General features: G+C 29.3%; 1 protein-coding gene across 1 annotated transcript in view; it reads right to left on the minus strand.

Moving 5' to 3' along the window:
* Positions 1–2,523: 2,523 nt before the first annotated feature.
* Positions 2,524–23,315, minus strand: part of LOC111622775 (CCAAT/enhancer-binding protein zeta-like) — a 33,563-nt gene continuing 12,771 nt past the window's right edge. Inside the window, exons 3-6 of the mRNA XM_023365197.1 lie at positions 14,877–15,135; positions 7,050–7,164; positions 5,341–5,523; positions 2,524–3,284 (exon numbers count right to left, since the gene is read on the minus strand). Coding sequence (XP_023220965.1) covers positions 3,187–3,284; positions 5,341–5,523; positions 7,050–7,164; positions 14,877–15,135 — 655 coding nt within the window. The 3' untranslated portion in view covers positions 2,524–3,186. The remainder of the gene's footprint in view (positions 3,285–5,340; positions 5,524–7,049; positions 7,165–14,876; positions 15,136–23,315) is intronic.

Genomic DNA, 23,315 nt, shown 5'->3' on the forward strand with positions numbered 1-23,315 from the left:
GTGTCGCTTCGCGTTGAATTTTCGTCGATGTTAAGCCTAACGAAGACTATTGTATCGTTAAAAATTATTTTTTTATTTTGTACAAACAAAATAAATATATTGAAAAATATAAAAACAATAAAAAATTATACTTCAGAAGTTAATTTAGTATCAAAAACATAAAATATTTGAGAAGCCGAAGACACAGTCAAAGATTACAGCGCCACAGCACTGGCAAAAATTTAAATTTGTCGACTGGAATTCCTTTGGATAAACGACACTCTACTGTAATTATTATACTTAATTAATTAAATTTAATAATTATCATGCATAATATAATCTTAGATCATCATTCATATCATGTAACACCACAATGTGCCCATTCAATTCATTTCTGTTGTTCCCTTTCCATTATACAATGCATTATACATGCTGCAATAATATATTTTTTTTTCCTTTTCCAAGTTTAATACCAAATTCCCTGAGATTTCCATGGCTTTTCCCTAATCTGATAAATTCACTGACATTTTTAGATTCTCCAGGTTTCTAAGTCTGTTGGACTTAGAAACCTAAGTTGACCAGGTTTCTAAGTCTGTTGGACTTAGAAACCTGGTCAACTTAGAAATCCTGATCAACAAATTCTACAATGAACTGATCTAAATAATTCATTGCATAAAAGTAATTATTGGGCTTATTGTAAAAGCTGGAAAAAAATTTAGAATTTATGATTATCCTATTTTGTTATCTTAATAATCAATTATAAATTTTATTTTTTTTCATAATTTTTCATAAACACAAATTTTTCTCCAACTTTCCCAACAATCCCAAATCCCAATTTTGTAATTTCTATTTAAACTATTTTAAAATCCAATAAAGAAACAAATATTGATAAGAATATTCATGATGCACAGTTTTTCTTAATTTTAGAAGTGCTTAATTGCAGAAAATTCTAAATCATAAACACACATGTACCAGACTTTGAGGAAAGTAATAATGTCATCTAGTGATAAAAATGGGAATAAGGATGACTTGTGACTGAATGACATAACAGAAAATTAATACAGTAAAAGATAATCTTTTGCAATTTTAACAATTATTTAACAATACAGCCATAAGATATGAGATATTTTGATGCAAGATCCAAAGTATTTAAATCTAATGTTTAATACTTAGAATTGTAAAAAAAACAAACCTAAAACTTTTTGAAATTGTCAATCTCACAATTCTCATTTCATCTTTATTGGTCAACATTAGTGTCTCTTGGTAAAAGTATTTTGCTTCATTTCTATAGGCTAAAAATACAATAGCTAATTCCTCTGTTGTTGATATTGACAAATTGTTAACATTGCTCTAAGGCTGCTTTTTGTTAAGCCAATGGCTTTTGCCATAGAATCTGTCTGCATTAATGAAAATGAGGCTAAGAAAATTAACACGTAAGTCACTTTTAAGAAAATTATGAAACCCGGTTTAGTTATAAAAGGTGCACATTGCAAATATCCTTAATAATTCTCTTATTAGTTTCAGAAATTATTATGGAATTTGAATTTGATATATCCATGAATATCAAAATTAACACAATCTAAGACAAAATTCATGCAATATTACATTAATTCTGTGTTTTGATGTTTGACATTATAAAACTGCATATTTAAAACTCTGTAATTTATTACACACACATCTACATGTATCATAAAATTACTTAAATATTAATATTTTTTAGCATACTTTATACCATTTTCAAGCCACCATCAAGAAAATAAAACAAAATAATACTTGATTTAACATCAAATATTTTTTCCAACATCAAATAGAAATATTCTATTCAATTTTAAGATTAAATGTTTTTCTGATCTATTTCCTTTATGATAGCTGGCATCAAGCACATTAAAAAATATTAGCACTTAAGTAATTCTGTACTTTCTAGACTTCTATATACAGTATAATTAGTTATAGAATTTTTAAACTTATATGTGCAAATTGTAAACAGCATTTATGCTTTTTCAATTACTAAAATCATATTAGTATATCAAAATAACTAAAACTAAACAGGAACTGTCTATACATGTTAATTTGATAAGGCTTGATTAAGGCTTAATTGTTTTTTAATGGGAGTTTTTTATCAGATTTAATTAATTAATCATTCTAAAGTTGTAGTGCACGGATTTGACTTCGGTAAAGTTATTTAAAGCTGCTTTCTGATGTCAAAAACGACCTCCAATAGTTTTTAAATTTTTAAAATTAATATATTTTATTTTATATAAATTTAATTAATTAGGGGGGGTCGGAAATCGCAATAAAAATTTTAATTTTTTAAAAATATTAAAAAATATAGGCCTAGTTAGTATTCACCCACTTTAAACCCTTTGTCCTCCCGAGACGTCTATGAGAATGCCCTGGGAAATCCGACTCCAGCTGTTCTCAAGGTCATCCAGCTGTGTAAACAATGACTCATCCGTGTTAAATTTTGCAGAAAGGCGAGACAAAGGAACTTAAACTTCAAAGCTTTTTCTTCAAAACAGACTCATTTCTTTCGTTTTTTTTCAGTTTTAAGTATTTTTTATGCTTAATTACATTATAATTAAAAACAGGTGGTCGTTAAGAGGTTAATATTTAAAAATGTTAAAGCATTCTTAGAAATATAAGAATTAAAATTATATTTGCATGTGATTTCAATAAAAGTTACAACTTTATTTTCTCCAAACAAACAGAATAATTAAAATCAAACAAACAAACAAAAAAAAAAGAAAACAGTCTCCATTCATTTTTAATTATAAAGATTTAATGTATAATTACCAAAACACTCCAAAACTTAAAAAGTGTGAAATATTCTAGACAATACCTCCTTAACACCTCATTGAATACCATAGCATCTGAGCAGTCAATTAATCTAAGCACCAATGTTTATTTTTAAAAATGTCTGTTGTTATTAGTTTGCTCTGCATTATTTTAAATTACAGCATTTTATTACCTTTGATTATTCTTTTTTTAAATTTTTCAATTATTTACAATTGTTTAATCATTATGTAAAACTAATATTGTTTATATAAACAATTACTATCTAAGTTATTACACCAATGTAGAAAGTATTAGAAACAAAATAAAACATTGAGGTTGCACCTAATATAGACTTTCTAGCATTACATATGAATACATACAAAGTTAAAGTTTTGATAGCCCAAATTAACTAAAATTTAATTTTGATATAATTTAAAGATAAGAGTTAATAGTGAATGTTACCTGTTCAAATTTTTGTAATTTCTTTTCTTCTAATAGCAGATCATACAAAAACAAATCTTTCAATGTATCTAATAACAACAACAATAATAATGTTACTTAATAACAAACAAAAAATCAAATTGTTTTGTCAAATTTATTTGATCCAACTAAATTCTGAAAATTTTGGAATTAACAATATTACAGACTAAATTTTTGACATTTTGAAATTCTTTCTTATTAGATAATAATATTTTGTAATATATCCATTGTAAAGATTTTTAGATTTTACTACAAATATTATAGTGTTTTAAAGATTTTAAACTGTAAAATAGCTGATGCATTAAACAGAAAACATTTTGCTCCAAAAAGTTCAGGTGTTTTAGATAAATCATTGTATTATATAATAAATTATTGAAAGTATATAAAATATATACAGTAGACTCTCGCTACTCCAGTCATTCTTTGCACAGAGGAATGACAGATTACTGAGAGCATACAAACCTAAAGCCTGCCTGGACAATGAATGATGTGACCTATTACTCTTCGACACTGAATCTGTTTGGAGGCAGGCAAGCAAATAATATATAAACAATTACTATCTAAGTTATTACACCAATGTAGAAAGTATTAGAAACAAAATAAAACATTGAGGAAATGCAGTACTATACACAGAAATAAAACTCAAGTAAATAGAAAAATAGGATATGGGACAAACATTTTCAAGAAAATGGAAGTGCATAGGCAATTACACTGGAGGTTATGCCAGATAATTAAGTAGTTTCAACCTTGAAAACACATGACTGTTTGACAAGTGACATTTCACTAACACTTGTCAAAAATAAAGCTTGACAATTAGTTTCATTTGTGTGTTTGTCAATATTCGAAAGATGAGTGAACAAAACATGCATTTTTGACACATTATACTTTTTTATTTTAAAAAAGCAAAAAATGCAGTGCAATCCTGCAATAAAATATGTTAGGGGTACAATAAAGATGCCATGAAAGAACATGTGTGCTAGAAATGATATGTGAAATTTTGTTTCAAAGATTCTTCCATTCAATATATACCACAATCAGGTTGGCCAGTTGAGATCAACAATAATCAAGTAAAAGAATTAGTCAACAGTAATCCATGCCAAATGACAGAGGAGATTACAGATATTCTTCAAATATTGAAATCAAGCAAGCAAAGTCATCTGCATCAACTTTGTTATGTCAGCAAACTTGATGTTTGTGTTCCACATGAAATTAGTGGAGCCAATTGCATTATTCATATTTCCATCTGCAATTCACTCAAAAAACTTCAGGAAAGCAACTTATTTCTGAAGCAAATGGTGACAGAGGATGAAAAATGGATTATTTGCATTAACATCAAGTGCAAAAGATCTTAAGTAAGTGCAGTGAACCACTGAAAATCGTTTCACAAGCAGGACTTTATCCAAACAAAGTCATGCTTTTGATTTGGTGAGAATGGAAGGGTGTTTTGTTTTATGAGCTGCTTCTGAAAAATACAATGATCAATTGCAATGTATACTGTGACCAGCTGAAAAAATTAAACAAAGCAATTCAGAAGCATCCAGAATTAGTGAATTACAATGGCATTATCTTTCACCATAATAACACCCAACAACATGCAGTGTTGCAAACCCAGCAAAAATTGTTAGAGCTTGGTTGAGATGTTCTACCTCATCCTCAATATTCATATTACTTTGCCCCCTACCACTTGTTTCATGCCCTTCAAAGCATTTTAAGTAAACAATGCTTCATTTCTGATGACGACATAAACAACACTTGAAACAGTTTTCAAAAAAAAAAAAAAAAATTTTTGAAAGAGGAATTATGAAGCTGTCTGAAAAATGGCAAAAGGTACTGGATAAAAGCAGTCAATATATTATGAATAAAATTTTTATTTTCTATGAAAAAAATTGTCCTTTATTTTCATCTAAAAAAAATGCACAGACTTATTTGCCAACCCAATATAAAAGGATTTCTGTTCTAGTTTAATATTAAAGTAATGAAATTTTATTATTATTTAACAATTACTGAACAAAAAAATTTTAATTACAATTTCAATAATTCTAGTTTATAAATAAATTTTAATATATATTTATAGAAAATGAAATTTTTAATATTAACTTGTCTTACCCACAGCAATCAAACATTCCTTCTTGCCTTTAGCATTAACCATTAAAATAAGTGAGTCAATACTGGATAAGTTATGAACAGCTGAATCCTGTATTAATAATGTGTGAGCTGATACTTTATCTGCTATTGTTCCATTTTTCAAAACTGTTCGAATCCAACTATAATCACGCTTCATTGATTTTCCTTTTTAAAATTTTATTAAAAACATAATTTTAATTATTAATAATTAAATCACTATATTGCATAAAATAATAAAATTTAGATTTGTTATATCTATATAATCAATTATTTTAAAATTAGTTAAGCTATGATCAATTAATTTGATTGAAATACTTGATTATTACAACCTATATACATTAGTATATCTAGTGATTACACTTTGTACAGCTGTATCTTGTTTTAACACATTTTGCAACATGTTTATTATTTTCTGCATTTACCTTGCTCTTATGGAGATTTTCAAGGATTTTTTAATCTATTATTTTTACTTTTGCGTCATTTTTTAGGCCAACACTATTATACACTTAATAAATTATAACACAGATATGTTTTTAGGATTTTATATGCACTGGAAAGTGAGAAAAAAGGGCTGTACTTTGCTTTAAGAAATTGCTTTACAGCAGTAGTCTGAATCCTAATCCATTGCATTAGTGAATTATGCCTTTATAAACAAAAATATATACACTGAAAAAAAGCTGAGTATTATTCATGATCTTGTTGTATCTATAACTATTCATTCTTTAAAAAAAATGTTTTTGTTTCTTAACATTTTTTTGAAGTGAAAAAGTGCAAAAGATTTAAAAAAAGCATATTAATGATGTAATGATGTTAGCAACATAACAAGTGCAAAACTCAAAACAGTTATAAAGATTATAGAATTTCTGGGACTATACTGCATGACACCAAAATTGCCACTTGGCAATATTTTTAGTAAAATGGCCATAAAAATACCAATTCTGCTTATTTTGACATTCAGTGTGAAATTGAATCATGCTTAAAGAAAAGCAGCAGAATGTCAAGCTCCCATGTGCCATATGCTCATTGATATCATGTCAGAGTCAAATTTGGGATAGAAAAAAGGAAGTAACATAGAGAACCAAAGGCAGCTTTCATGAAAACTACAAGAATGGGGATATTTTTATCGATTGACAAAAAATTTGGGGTATTTTTTGGGAATGACATTTTTTCACTTTAGCCTTTTTTCAGTAGACTAAAGCATAAAAATTTTGATATGACAGGAAATGTGAAATACTGTTCAAGCAGTGTAATCAAATGTATTATTCATAATTTTTCATTAAAAAATTATTCAAAAATAATTCGTATTTCTAAGTGACAGCTTAACATGATACTTTTGCTTTCCAGATTCCAAACCTTAGATAAGGCTATCAGAATCTGCATTAATAAGTAAGTAAAACTTGTGGAAATAATTTGAAGTGAGAAAAAAGGATATATCATTGATATGCATGTCAATGATATATAACATCACCCATTAGTTTAGTTTTCACCTACTATATCTAGGCATGAATAATTTGACATTATTGTTAAATCTACTATAAAAAAATCTAGTATATGTTTTTATTTAAACAATATAAAACTGGCATATTTTTGTTTAACAATTTTAGTATCTTTAGTCTAAACACAACAATGTTAAAACAAACCACAAAAACCTAATTCTGCAAATCAAGAAAATATTTTTTTCCTAAAATTACCTTGACGATATATTGTAATATCCTTATGAAACAAATTTGTAGCAAAAGATTTCAACAGATCAATGTTTGTATCTTTCATTTCTTCAGTTGTAGATTTTGCAGATTCACTGTAAAACTAATTAAAAATATAATAATTAATTTCATTTTTATTTGAACTAATAAGAAAAAAAAAGCAAAAATTATTTCATGATTTTAATGAAATATTATTATATTAATTTAATATTTGATTTAATTTAAACAAAATATTTTTTTCAATCATGTTCCTATTATAGCAACATACAGTAGTTAAAAAAATATATAAATCTTAGTTCCACTTAAACTGATCTTTTGAAGCCATTCTTTTTATCTCTTGAATCTACTGTTTTTAAAAAAATTTTATTTCTTGATATAATATTCCAAAAAATTCATAAGAACATTCAAAACTTCCATATAAGAAAGTCCTTGGTAATTATAATAAAGTATAATGGAAGTTTTGAACATTAACTGTTCTTCTAATAATTAATCTTTTAAATATACAGTGAAATTTCCTTATTATGATCACTTTGGGACTTACAACTTTTGATAACAATGACTGACTGATAATATTAAATGGAGGATAAAAAATTTATTATTATTGAACTCAATTTATTACAAACAATTATAGTATGAAGGTGTACAATTTATATTTAACACATTACTTAGTACATTACACATTTATATATACTACATTTCTTATAAACAACTGTTTGTAACTCAATAAATCACAAAATTAAACTACAGAATTTACAGCAGAAAGGTTCATTCCCAAGGTACATCTCAAATAAAAATCTATATATAAAGACACTAGAATTTCATTTTAACAGATTGTGAAACAATGGATTTCTTGGAATAACAAATTTTTTTCCCCAGACCTGCCAAATCAATGTACTGTACCTGCCAATTTCACTTCTTTTTAGCAATTCTGTAACTCAGAATAACAAATTTTTTCCAGTCCCATCTATTGTAAACTTTGCATTTTTTCAATATTTAGTTAATATTTAGGTTTTTCCAGGAATTTGTATAGTTCAATAATGCACTTGTTACACCTGGGATATATGCTATTGAAGAATTGTATGAAGAGAGTCAGCAAGCTGATAAGATTGAGAAGAAGCCATCTGATAAACATTCTGATGCTGGTCCAAGTGTAGTGCCAAAATTTAGTGTCTTTCCAAGTCGGTCCACCAGTGCCAAGCAGTCTTCATTCCCTGAACACTGGGAGTTTGGGTTGGCCACTTACGGCCGATTGCAGAGACAGAGTTTACATTAAATGACGTTTACATTGGCTCTTACTTACTTCGCTATTACTCCCCTGTTTTAGGAGTCGTTCGGCCAATCGGATTATTTCTTCGTGACGTCAGAAATGGTCGTCAGCTATATTCCGAAAGCTTAAGGCCGTCAAAATCATTGTTCGACAATTAATGACAATCCTTTTCTATTTCGTTATTTAATTTCGTTGCCAATACGATTTAAAATATGAACAAATCCATATTTAGAAAATTTATACCGAATTCGAAATTCGTCTTCGGAATAGATTTTTAAGGAATTATTTCGACATCTTATTACTGTCGAAATGAATAATTTTAAATATTTTATTATTAATATTACATTTTTATATCTATAAACAGATTTCTGTAATTATTAAAATTGTCTCGTTTGTTTAACAGTACAACGACCCCGAAATGCATTAACGTTTNCGGCCGATTGCAGAGACAGAGTTTACATTAAACGACGTTTACATTGGCTCTTACTTACTTCGCTATTACTCCCCTGTTTTAGGAGTCGTTCGGCCAATCGGATTATTTCTTCGTGATGTCAGAAATGGTCGAGTGAGTCTAGAAAATAGGTCAAATAACTTGTTTCTAATCGCTGTCTACAAGACAGCGATTAGAAACAAGTTATTTGACTTATTTTCTAGACTCACTCGACCATTTCTGACGTCACGAAGAAATAATCCGATTGGCCGAACGACTCCTAAAACAGGGGAGTAATAGCGAAGTAAGTAAGAGCCAATGTAAACGTCGTTTAATGTAAACTCTGTCTCTGCAATCGGCCGTTAGAGTTTTCTGGGTTTTCTCCATGTCTGTAATGCCTAAATAGAAGCCAGTTTCCCTTAAAAAGACCTCCCAGAAGGCATCCCCCTAGGCAGATCGCCCAAGTGTTACATTGTCATAACTAAACAAACAAACAAACTTTCCAAGTCATACAGACCTTCTTGACAAGTTTCAGCACAAATAAATACTGTAGGCTGTACATGATATTGGTAATAATATATTCAATAGGCAGAAAAGTGTCAACAAACAAACAAAGATGGATGACTTTTGTAACAAATCATGAAGTCAATTAAACTGCTAATGAGCATGCATAATTTGTCTGTTTTTGTGCTTACAGTATATACAATTTCCATTAGATATGTCATAAACATGTATGACATAATATACAATCTTGTAACATAAGTGTTTTATAGAATAAAGAATAAGAGACTGAATAATTTCAAGTACTGGCAGTTCTTATATGTAGAGGTTAAAAATAGAAATTTTTTTGAATAATGGATATTTTCCTGGGTGTATGGAAAATCCATTGTTCGCAATATAACAAATTCTTAGAACAACAGATAATTTTTGGTAGACTGAGTAATCCATTAAAATGAGATTCCACTGTAATTTCTAAGAATTCTTGTCATGCCCTTATAACATGTTAAAGATAAAAGGTATATCTTGGTTTAAAATAAGTTTTAAAGAAAAGTTCCTTTAGAATGAATTTTCTCAAAATTCTTATCATTTGTTCTTAAAGGTAATTATGACAATTGATAATAATAGCTATTGCCTATTACATGTTAATACTTTGCCTATTACAATCAAAGTTTGATTGTAATAGGCAAAGTATTTTTAACTACATTTATATACAGTGTTTTCAGACTGATTGATTGTGATAACAATAGCTGATTGATAACATTATCTGCAATTAAAATCAATGTTTCCTCTATTTTTTTTGTAGATGAGCAGAACATATACTTCTCTGAGCAAAAAAAAATTTTGCTGAGCAGATTCTGAACAAAAAATTTTTCTGAGCATATAAAATCTTATTTTTTCCTATAAAAATTAAAATAATTAATTATAAAGTAGAGATTAAAATTCATTTTAAAACATACTTTTATACAAAATATTATCTTTTGTCAATGATTTAATGTATTTAATTGAAATATACGCAGCAATAATCATGTTGCAGACAGAGTGAGAAATAAGTAAACAACAATTCAAATTGGTGTGCATGCTCGCCTGCGCGGCACACAAATTCTTGTGCATGGCAACAATTTGAGCAGTGCACGGCCGTGCAGCTTAGAGGGAACATTGATTATAATAACCAGATTCCACTGTATTTTAAATTAAATAATTAGAGATGAATCAAGTATATACATCCAAACTGATTCAATCCTTAAAGATACAAAACAATATAACCTTACTTAAATCAGTAAAACAACAATATTTTAATAAACCAGCTAATGTTCTCAGCCATCTTCAACAGTCATCATCATGCTGTTATACAGGATCAAATGTTTCTAAAGATTAAAATGGTACTTGAAACATTGAATGTATAGGTAGTGAACAAATTTAAAATCCAAGCAATGTGTTATGATTGGTCATACTGTATTTTCGCAGGACGACCAGCATGCCGGTCTATCCGAAGATACCAGAAAATCAGATATTTCCACATGGTAAAAACTGGCATGCTGGCTTATCCTGGTGAATGCTGGCATGCCAATTTAAGTGAGGTTATAGATCCCTCTCTAAAGGGTGCATTTAAAAAAAAAAAACAAAGAAGTTATGTCACATAAAAACAAACAAGTTTTTATTCTAAAACCGTGAAACTGTCAGCTTTACATTAAAAACTATGATTATATGTTTAATTTCTTCATTTTGTCTTCTTTCTAACGACATAATTGGAATTCTGAAAGTGCTTTTTTTATGTTTATTTTATTGTAATTTGATTCAAAAACACAAAAATAAGCATCATAAATTTAAGAAACTCCTGTAAATTAGGGAGTATGTTTGACTGCCAAGGCTGCGGGTGACTTTTTTGTGTACTTTCCACTTGCACAAAAATTTAAGTCTAAACTATTTCTGATTAAAATGTAATTAATACAAGTTCAAATTAATATTATTTTAGTGAAAATTAATAATAATAAAAATGCAATGTTCACCTGTGAAGCGTAAAAGACCTCCTCTGACTCGAACTAGGACAGAGAAAAAACAGAATCAACCAACTACACCAAACTTCAAACTCATCATGGACTATGAAATACACTCAAAGAAAGATCTACAAGAAGAAGCAATAGAGTCAATGAATTATAACTCGAACTTACTTCAACAAAGTTCTCAGTGCTCTACAAGTGAGTCAACTAATATTAACTCAATACCACTAAATAACTCGGACAGCCAATTAGACACTACAACTGCAATTATATGGAATAAAATATCCACTTCAATAAATACTTCAAACAACAAACTGTTCAACCAAATGACATTTATAAAAGAAGACTTAGAACGAAGACTGTGGAATCGGAGTCAGAGTCATCAAAAAATCTGCCGACTCCGACTCCTTTTTACTTCCCAACTTGTTATGTATATACAACGGAAAAGTATTGAAATCGTGTCAAATTTGACCCTCCATGTTTCTTTTGCAAATCTACATGTATGGAGACCTCCCAAACCCCCAAAAAAGTCAATAAAAGAAGAAAAATTCACACGCATGTGTATGTTGGCGTCTAATTTGTTTAATTTCTTTATTTCCTGTTCTGAGACATTAAACAATATCTCAGAAATGAAACGTGGCACTGTAGCTGAAGTATAAAGAGGCATTAATACTATTAAATTTTGGTTCTTAATTAAAGGTCGACAGGGTGAAGACATAAAAGAGGTCATGTGTCATATGTCTTAATGAATATTTTACTCATTATTAGCATTCAAAATTTAAAAAATAAAAAGTAAAACTCATCTCTACCCTCAAAGTAAGCTTTTTTGTCATTTTATAATAGTACAGTAAAACCCGTTAAGATATTCTCGCCTACAATGTTAGAATGTGTATGGGGACATGATTTAGTTCAACCACTCTGACGCTTAATAACTAACTCCTGTGTTAAATCATCTGACTCCAATTCTAACCACTCTGACCACAGAAATTATTAGGCTTCAAACAGGGTGAACAAAATCATGCCCCCACACACAGTCTAACATCCATACATATAGAAAAAAAACTCGAATCTTTTGCATATCTCAAAATTTCAATGTGTCCTGAGTCCAAAAATGTAAAAATTTGGGAGGGGTCATTTTTTTGACCGAGCGTTACACTTTCCCTCTGTTATATATAACAGCCAGAAAAGTAAAAATTATCGAATACATATTTATATATTGACTGTGTCATTACTTAGAGCAGTCTTTTAGCTTTGGAATAAAAAGTTTCTATGTTCTATCTTTATTAGAACTCTATTTATTGAACCTTTTATTCTGAGGTCACATGAAGACATCAGAATTTCCGGGTCTCTTTCGGTAACAAGTCTGCCCCCAGTCAGAGTTGGAGTCGGATGGTAAGGAAAAGTCAGAGTTGGAGTCAGTAGATTTTTATGCGACTCCACAGCCCTGCTTAGAACTAATACATCAAAACTTATGAGAGACCAAGGAACAACAAATAAAAATGAAAGAAGAAATTATTAACTTAAAACAACAAGTTAATAAACTACAAAACGACAATGAACTTATGCAATTTAAAATGGACTCCCTAACTAATGATTATAACTATAAGAATATAATTTTATATAATTATCCAAACTCAAAATCCATTTCCAAGTTAGAAATTTACAACTTTATTACCAACAAAATAAAATAAAATAAAATAACTTACTGGAATATAAATACTTAAAAATACTGAACTGAAGAAGACTATTAAATATAGTCGAAAACGTTTTTATTTTTATTAAATACCAATTCAATATCTCGATCCAAAAGAATTGATATTAAAACTCAAAACTATAAACAAGCCAGGATACGCCACAGTATGGGATTTTAGATCATTATACCCCTCAATAAAAATACAACCTTGTTTTTGTGCACTAAGAGATTTCCTCATAGAAAAAGTAAATGATACTAATCTGCACCAAGATATACTGGAATTGGCCCATCTAGCCTGTTACAGTTTGGTATTCCAGTTCAAAGGAAACACATATGCATAAGAGAGAGGAGTACCCATGGAAATCCATTATCTAGGGACTTGTGCAAAATGGTAATTAGGGCATTAGAAACCAAAACACTACCACTCTTTCTCTCAAATATAATCATATATGGTAGGTATATAGATGACATTATAATTTTCTGGAAAACACCACCAGATCTAAGACAATTTAAGACAGCCATGAACAACAACCCTTATGGCCTTTATTTGGAATTAGAGCAGCATAGTGAAGAAAAAATCCACTTCTTGGATATAGAAATTGAAATTAAAGGAAGAACAATACAAACAAAAGTTTATAGAAAACCCACAACTATACCATCGTACATACCCATCAATTCCTGTGACCCGTACTCTTACAAAATAGCGGCATTCAGGACTTTGGTAGAAAGGGCCTATTCCCACTCTTCCACAACCTACGCTCTACAACAAGAATTAGCGTATATTAGAGATGTCGCTAAAGACCACGGTTATGGCAACATAATAAACAAATTATGTAATCAGCACCTTCACATAAACAGTAAAACAGATGAAGAAAAGACATCAGGAGCAGTTGATAAAGAACATATGGAAAGGGTCCCAGTAACGTACAACCCACAAATGAAAACGATATATAATTCAATTGCAAAGAAAAAAGGAATTAGAATTACATACAGAAGAAACCCTTCCATATATAATTTATTAAGAAACGGAAAAGACGCCCATAACCCGAACAGGCTACCGGGAATATACACCATTCCCTTAATGGACGATAGATGGCAAAGGCAACTAATTTACATAGGGTCCACTAAACGTTTGTTAGCTACTAGAATAAAGGAACATAAAGCAGACATCACCCACAACAAATATACGACAGCATTGTCGACATATGCAACAAACCCAGACATAACCCCGATTTTTAATGAGGCACGGGTCATCCACACCACTCGTCATCATGAACATCTAAGAACTTTGGAAGCGATGGAAATTTACAAAGCAGATCGCAAACTAACCTGCATCAATCTTAAAGAAGAAATGAATCTCTCAACAGCGTGGCAGTATTTATTGGATGATGAATTGTAATTTATTATACGATACTCCAGATTATTATGGGATGCGCACATCGTATATCCACTAGTTAAAATTATTTTTAGAAACGGCACGTGATTATAAAATACGCGAGATTATTATAAGATGCGCACAACATATCTCCACGAATATAAATTATAAAGAAATTATAATTCGGAAAGGCACGTGATTACCTTCCTTATTTGAACTTCTAGTAACAGAGCACGTTCTTATTTAAAAATATTCGATTTAAGAATCCAGTATAATAAATTTGGCCTGAAGAAGAGCCCAGAAGAGGCATCAAAAGCATTTGCGAATATTAGTTTGGAATTTTCACACCGGATATTGGTTAAAGAGTACACATATTTGTTGTATATGACCCGGTGTGGGAGAAATCCTTAATTTATAGATCTACAATTTTTTCAAATTCCATCCCAATTAGTATAAGAAACACTTTAATTAATACAAATTAAATTTATTAGAATTATATAAGTATACATATATTATCTAGTCTAAATTAGATGATATAAATTCAACACTTACTTTATATTCAAACCATTTAGATCCAGGTTTTATTAATAATGAATTCTGCAGTGTCTCATCAGTTAAAATATTTGATTCAACATCAGAAACAGTACTGCTAATCTCATTATCTTGAATCATTATTTTTCTCTTCTGTTTTGTTTTAATTTTATTAATTTTTTCAATATTTTTTTCTTCTGTTGGATTTTTAATTTTTATGGATTTTTTCCTTTTAATTTTCTTTGGTACTTTTGATGATTTGACTTTCTCCATTTCATTACTAATAGGAAAAAATATTTCATTTTAACCATTTTAATAAGTCATTTTAATTTGAATCCATTTTTATTTCAAATTACAGTCAAACCTCAGTTTTCAAATTTAATTCATTTCTAAAAATTGTTTGAAAACTGATTTGTTCTAAACCCGAAACAATATAAAATTGACTAATACATTCCTAACCCCCAAAACAAAGCCACCCCTTTTTTAACCTTTTTTTAGCTATATTTCATGCATAAAAATGCAATATAATATTATCTATATCTCTATCTATTCTAAATATATATATACAGTAATACCCCGAACTTACGCGATAGGTGGGGCCGAGCAGTAACCGCGTAAGTCGAATTCGCATAAGTTGGGGTATAATTTCGCATATAAATACATACAAATAATTTTTAATTGGGGCCGGAGACTAAAGAAAACAATAATTTAGAAAAAAATGTTTAATAAAATCTTAGATAATTCATATGTATAACAAATTATACCTATATTATTTTACAATTTTTCACATTTACTTGATTATTACGCCATAATTTTAACATTGTTTCCATCTCAGCGATAATACTGTGACGTTTACGAATGATGCTTGAATTTAAAGATTGAGCATTTTTCACAGCTTCGAGAATTTTTTCTTTGCCTTTTATAATTGTTCTGACCGACAATTCCGGTAGATCAAACTTCTTTGCCAATTCACAAATTTTCATTTTTGTATCGAAGTCTTTAATAATGGGTACGTTCGTAAAGTCAAACGAGTTAAACGCGTTAGTAACGAATCGTTCGAAAAGTCTAACGAAATAGGAATAACGATGACGTCATTCTCGTTTAACTCGTTCGACTTTACGAACATACCCAATGTTAACTTTACATTCCAAAGATAAAGTTTTTCTTTTCTTGTTTGATGCAGAAGAATTAGTTCTACTTCGTTTGGATGACATAGTAGAGTCTCTCAAGTCGCCATAGATATAACAAACACAGAAATAAATAACACAAAATAAATTGTAGCTATGTGTCGATTCCGTGCGACACATCCAAACATGTAAGCTGAACAATAGTGTGGGGGAGTGAGTAATCAAGGGTTGCGTGGCGCTCAAACAAAAGACGAATCAACGAGATTTGAAAATCGTGTAACTCCGGGTTCGCGTAAGTCAGGGTAGCATAAGTCGAGGTATTACTGTATATATTATAAGCAAAATGTCCCATCACCACCAACTGAAACTAAAACCAATACTTTACAAAGTGCTATAAATAGTCAACTATGACTACCTGGATGAAATATAACCAAATCAATCAAAATGACAACAAGTACTTTATCCAAACTTTCCAAAATATTGTTTTAATTGATTTGATTTTAATTTTAATTAACTAATTAATTTAGATTTTACTTTAATTTTATTATTAGTTTTGATGTCAAATCTGGAGTTTAAATTATTATTTTATTATTTTTAGTTTTAACTAATTGGCTATCTAGTATTATTAAGTATCAAATATTAATATTATAATAGATAATATATTAATAAGTTTTTGTTATTTAATTTGACTTAAGCACCTTTAAATTCTTGAATGCCATTTTTATAAAGTAAATGTCAATTAATGCAATTTTTATTAATTAATTTTATTTAGATTCAACTGCGATGCCTACCAAAAAAAACAAATAGTATTTTTCCTGCATGTGCATTGAAACCTGATTTAAATAGCTATGTCATCAATGATTTAGGACTACAGCACTACTAACTTCAGAATTGGTAGTCCTGTTGGTGATTGGTCAGGCCATCAACTTTCTTTCACATAGGAAGTATAGGGAGTTGACCATCAGTGTATCTCTAATCTGTGGCTGGTTCTTGCCAAGTAGCTTGTTCAGCAACAGATTTATCACATGGCAAATGGGGGCAAATACGAGTTTAAAATTTTGTTCATGAACTGAATTGTTTGAAAAGTGAGGCATTCAAAACCTGAGATTTGATTGTAATTTGTATATTAGCAATTTCTTATTAATTAACTACTAGGTTTTAATCTAGAATTTTTGCAGATATCTCATAATATAATAATTATTGCAAACAATTATAAACTGCTTTTAAAATAATTTAATCTTCAGATCATTTCTGTTTTTAATTTCCTTATTTTAATTTTCTGTAGTTCTTTCAACATTAACCTTTTGATTTAAAATTTAATTAATTTTTAAAATTTCTTTAAATAAAGAAATAATTTCAATTGAAATAAAAAAACTTTTCTGTTTTGTTACAGATTACATTAGTACAAAGATCTTACATATAAAGAAATATAGTCAACTCAATCGCAAAACTGAAACCGTAGTACACAGGGTTTAAGCTGTCGCTAGTTTTTTCGCTAAGATACCACAAGAGTTTGGATTTAGTGCAACTTGGCACATTTCTTGCACATTTTGCTAAAAACCTAATGTTTTCCAAGTGGTTAACACATCTTAAAATTGTTAGTTTTTAAGATGTTTTAACTAGTGATGGGAAAATACCAAAATTTCTCTCAATTCTGATTCTTTTGAATACTTTCTAAAGTTTATTTCAGTTTAAAAAAAATAAACAATTTACACTGCAAGAACAGTACTTTCATTAATTAATAAACATTGAGCTTAAGAATGGAAAATGATTGGAAAATCCAGAATCAATCTTTCAAAAAAAAAAAACCAAAAATTCTTCATTTATATGTACACATGCTTTTATTGTGTAGTAGAAAATAAATTTGTAATCTTATTGCAGATACATTTAATATTGCAACACTACTACTAAACAAATTACAGCTAATTTCCTTTTACTTGAAAAAAAAAACTATCCCATTGTGTCATCTAAGGTTGTCTTCTTTGAAAACTGTTTCGTTGGCCAACACAATGACTGGGGGAGGGTAATGAGAAGATGCACTTCTTTTTTAATGCTTCTCACAATCAGCATGCCTCGTAAGTGCATTATTCCGTCATACTTAACACTAAATGAGGTTTGGCAAATGATGCAATGAGTTGAATGAATATCATCATCACCACGAATTAACCAAGTTTTGAATTCATTCACTCAAGCCATATTTTCCTAAATTTACAATTACATGTACTTATTCAAGGAAAAAAGAATGAAATGAATGCCTAGACTGATTCATCTTAAAAAATCAACTTTTAAAACTCAAAACAACAGTAAATTTAGTGCGAAAAATTATTTTTACTTAAAATTGCATGAAACACATTTGAAAATTTAACATATTACATCATCTTTTAAGAATTATAACAAAAACTTTAATTGTTAGTTATAACGAGAAAGTCGTTTTATCATTACAAAACGCTTCTGTATAGGCTGAAACTAATTTAGCCTAAACAACACCTTATATACTTTTTACAGCAACACTTTAATTTCTATAAAATAATGTTTTTGACCCTTTTCACAGGTCTGCATCAGGTTTAACAAAAAGATTTGAACTGTCTTCTTAAACAGTGCAAATCTTCTTGTTAAACTTGATGCAGACCTGTGAAAAAGGTCGAAAATATTTGTTTAAACAAATGAAAGTGTTGCTGAAAAAGTACTTAAGGAGTTGTTCAAGTGTTTTATCATTATAAGTGAACATACTAAATATTAAAAATAATTTTATCTAATATTTTTTCAATTAAAATACAATTTAGTTTATATTTTAAACTGTTTTGCAAAAACAAATATTTTTGTTGACTGCTGGCCTCGATTAAAATTGCCAGCCAAACCTATCCAATACCGGTCAGGTGGCAACCCTAATGTCACCCTATATATCCTAAAATTGGAAGTACCAATCAAGTGCAATGCAATCTCTCGTGCTGACTGCACAAAAGAGAAGTCCACTTTGACAGACATCACGTCATGTATGGACATTATGTCTTCTCTGCTTTGTAGACATGAAAGTTTCCAATAAACAAATACTTGATTGTGTTTTTGTGAATACTTAATTGTGTCAGAAATTTTGCTTTTAAAATTACAATATTAATATTGTAATTTTTAAAAAATTTCTGATGGAGTGGGATTTGTTTAAAAGTTTTGTTGCTTCAGATGTAAGGATATGTCATAGGCTAAAGTTTATAAAATAATAGTTGTAAATGACCTCTCAGATTACTCTCATATATCAACAGTTATTGAATTTGTTCTTTCACACCCAGTCAAAGGTTTCTGTAAGATGACATTAACAAAAACTCCAATTGGATACTGTCTTGATGTAAAATATGTCTTATTGTTAAACATCTTCATAAATGATCCCCAATATGGGAATTTGATTTTCAATCAGCATTTGTTGCCTGGTGTGAATCAAAACCAAGAAGAATTGTTCAATTATGTATGATACTTGTGGATTGTAACAATAGATTTATAGTTATATTGGTAGTGCAGTATACTGTAATAATGTACAGTATCAAAGAATAAACAAATATTTATTTAATAATTGGGCTGCTATTTAAAAAAATTGTAGACCTGTAAATTCCCACTGTCATCCATTCATTTGTCCGTCTTTCCTTAATCTCAAGAACAGAGTTAGATAAAATCCAAGACCAGGTATGGAAACCTTAGTAGCAGGAGGCCCTGATTAACTATACACAAACTTCTGATACAAACTGAAATTTGTTATTTCAATTCAAAACTTTACCTCTGAAAGCAGTTAACAGATGACTGGCACGACTTTATTGTTAAAGGAAAAGTATAATGTATAGGGGCAAGACACTACAGTACTAATTTGAGGTGGAGAGCATATATTATAAACTAAATAAATTAAAAATATGATTAAAAATTGCAGCCTGACATGACTTTGTGACGATGTCACAATAAATAATTGCTGGTTTATTGTGTATTGTTCTGAGCAGCCTCATGAATGAGAAATGTTAGCTACAGTTTCTAAAATTTTGCTACAACTTTTTAGTAAAATTAGCTAAAACACTACAGAAAATTTTTTTTCAGCTTAAACCCTGCTTATGCTCACAAATACTATTGTGAACTAATTATAATTTATGAGGAAACTAGATAAAACACACAAGAAGCAAGCACATAGATTCCACAAACATTTTCTAGCTTCATCAAGAGCAAGACATTTTGAAACACACTACAACAAAATAAAGTTACAGTAACTGTATTTTTATATTAATTTATGCAATGTTGATTTTTATTTTTTACAGTTAGAGATTCTTTAAATGTTATGCTAAATCTTACAATGATTTCCTTTCACTATCCATGTGCTCAAGAGAGAAAGAAAAAATATATGTATTGCCACAGAACTACCATGCAATTAAACACGAATCTTTTTTGAATGAATTAATTTATTTTACTCAAAATATTGCATGTACTTGTGCGATGTTGAACTAATGCATGTACTTGTGCGATGTTGGAAAGATCTCTTTTGCACCTGAATAAATATTAAAGTACAGTAGAGCATCGATTATCCAAATCAATTGGGGACAGGTGTTGTTCGGAAAATCGATTTTTTGGATAACCGATTATGTACGAAAAAATACATTAACCTATCCCATGTTGAAATTTGTTCAAATCCTGGCATATCCTTAAGTACATTCTCATGGTCATGCCAGTGCTGCCAGCTAAAACATGCACACCAACAAAAATAATATTGGAGTAGCCCAAGACATAGCCAAAGATTGCAGTGTCACAGCACTAGCGGAAATTTAAATTTGCCGACTGGAAAGCTTTCGATTAATTGATGTTTCAGTTGATCGGCATTTGGATAATTGATGCTCTACTGTACATTTTTTCCTTTGGTAAGAAACTAGAATGGTAGTATTTTGTAACAGTAACTAAGTGGATATTCAGCAGTCCTTCAGAATATCCACTTAGGAATATGTAAAATGCACGTGAAAGAACATTTTATTTTTGTGCAATGCCTGATCATACTTAGCCTATATGTTTAAATATGAAAGTGCTAAAGGATTTAAATCACTGAAGAAATGTATTAAAGGTCTTTGGTATATTGCATAGGCAGAGAGAAAGACTTCTAATGATTGAAAAAAAAAAAAAATTCTAATGTTTTAAGAATGTAAAACAGATTTACCAGTTGATTACAGTTCATATGCAAATACCTGAATGACAACTGACNTACTTTGGTTTGTTATTAAAACACTACGTATTATATTTTAAATCTTCGCTAAAGAGGTTTGCGAAGAATCTTTTCTTGATTTTACTCACCAATTCGGTGCTTGCAATTCTAGGATTTAAATTTATCTACGTAAAAAGAAGGATTGGGGAAAGGAAGTGAAAGAAACAAACTTTTGAACTTTAACGATACGGAAGCCGTTAATGTGCAGATTACCTAGATACTCTGCAAATTACCTAGGTAATTTGAGAAATTGAACAATTTCGCAGCTTTAACGGATCACCCTAGTTAATCTGCAGATTAGCTAGGTAATGTACACATTAACGGATTTCGAGCTTTAGCGGTAACATATACATATCTATTACTTATAGCAAATTTTTTGCTGTCGGATGTAAGGATATGTCATCAGCAAAAGTTTATAAAATGATAGTTGAAAATGACCTTCTCTCAGATTACTCCTCATATATCAACAGTTATTGAATTTGTTATTTCACACACAGTGCATAGTGTCGAGCGTGAAAGAAATTTCAGTGAGATGATATTACCAAAAACTTCAATTGAAACTGTCTTGATGTAAAAAATGTCAGCAACTTGTTAAATATCTCCATAAATGGCTCCCAAGATAGGAATTTGATTTTCATTCAGCATTTGTTGCCTGATGTGAATCAAAACCAAGAAGAATTGTTCAATAATGTATGATAGTTGTGGGTTGTAACAATAGATTTATGGTATATTGGTAGTGCAGTACACTGTAATAATGTACAGTATCTATGAGAATTTATACATATGTTTAAACAATAATGTATTGTGTATTGTTCTGGGTTGCCTCACAGATGAGAAATGTTAGCTACAGTTTCTAAAATTTTGCAACAACTTTTTTAGTAAAATTAGCTAAAATGCTACAGATAATTTTTTCCCAACTTTAACCCTGAGTAAGTAAGTAAGTAAGTAATCTTTATTGGCATAGAAGGCTTTCGCCTGTTACAAGGGCGTTTTATTTTGATGAAACGCATATTAACATCTCATATAATAATTTTTTAACAATATTAGTATTTACCATATACTAATCTATATAATTATATTAATATTTTGTCATAATTATTATTTAATTAGTTGTTTAACATAGTTATATATCATATAAATCNCCTCATCCTACCATTCAGAATTATTAGTTGGTTATTGTGAATAAAATCTAGAAGTATTTTTCCTCCTATGTTTAACACTTTATCTGTAGATAATCTGTTATTGACTAAGTTTTCAAATGTCTGACAAAATATGGTATCGGTAAGTTCGCCAATACGTGCATTTAGATCACCTCCTATTATCCACATTTGAGTGAGGTTGGACCATCTATTCAAAACTTTTTGCACTTCATTTAGAATTTGTTTCTTCTCCATAGAAGGTGGTATATATATTCCTATTACTCCCAAATATGTACAAGACCATCTCATTTTTATATTATTATCTAATTTTATTATAACAGCAATAGCATAATCTGTTATATATTGAAGAAATATTTCACCTAATTTTTTCTTTATCAATAACAGAATTCCACATGATGCACGTCCAAACTTATTTTTGCGTTAAGCATTACTAATTATTACGTTATTGTCTTTTTCTAGATATTTTATTTCCACTTCACTAAATTTTATAATCCAGGTTTCTAAAAATCCAATAATTTTGTTTGACTCCAGAAATTTTCTCATCGAGGTTTTGAATATTTTTCCTCTTAATCCTTGAATATTCCAAAAACTTATCATCACATTATTTTTTCTTTTTTTGGAATTTCGACCTTTTTCTCATTCAATTCATTATCTATAACTATCCACTTATCTCCATTCATTTTTCTATATTTGTTTTCCATATTTTTAGCCATTCTCCTTTTTTCCTGCATTGTTTTTAAATTTTGGTTTATTTTAACTGATCTTATATTATATTTGTCTCTAAAAAATGATTTAACTGAATTATTTCTCTATTATTCAAATCATAAGTGTACATTATATTATTTTTTAAAAAATAGTCATCTCTAATTTTTATCCTGTTGTCATTCGACTTCTCTAGTTTGATCGTTTTTAATAATAATTTTCTCCTAATCCTAGATCTATAACATAAGTCCGTTGA

The sequence above is a fragment of the Centruroides sculpturatus genome, unplaced genomic scaffold (assembly GCF_000671375.1).
Source record: "Centruroides sculpturatus isolate CEXI.00-Female unplaced genomic scaffold, Cexi_2.0 scaffold157, whole genome shotgun sequence".
Classification (NCBI taxonomy): domain Eukaryota; kingdom Metazoa; phylum Arthropoda; class Arachnida; order Scorpiones; family Buthidae; genus Centruroides; species Centruroides sculpturatus.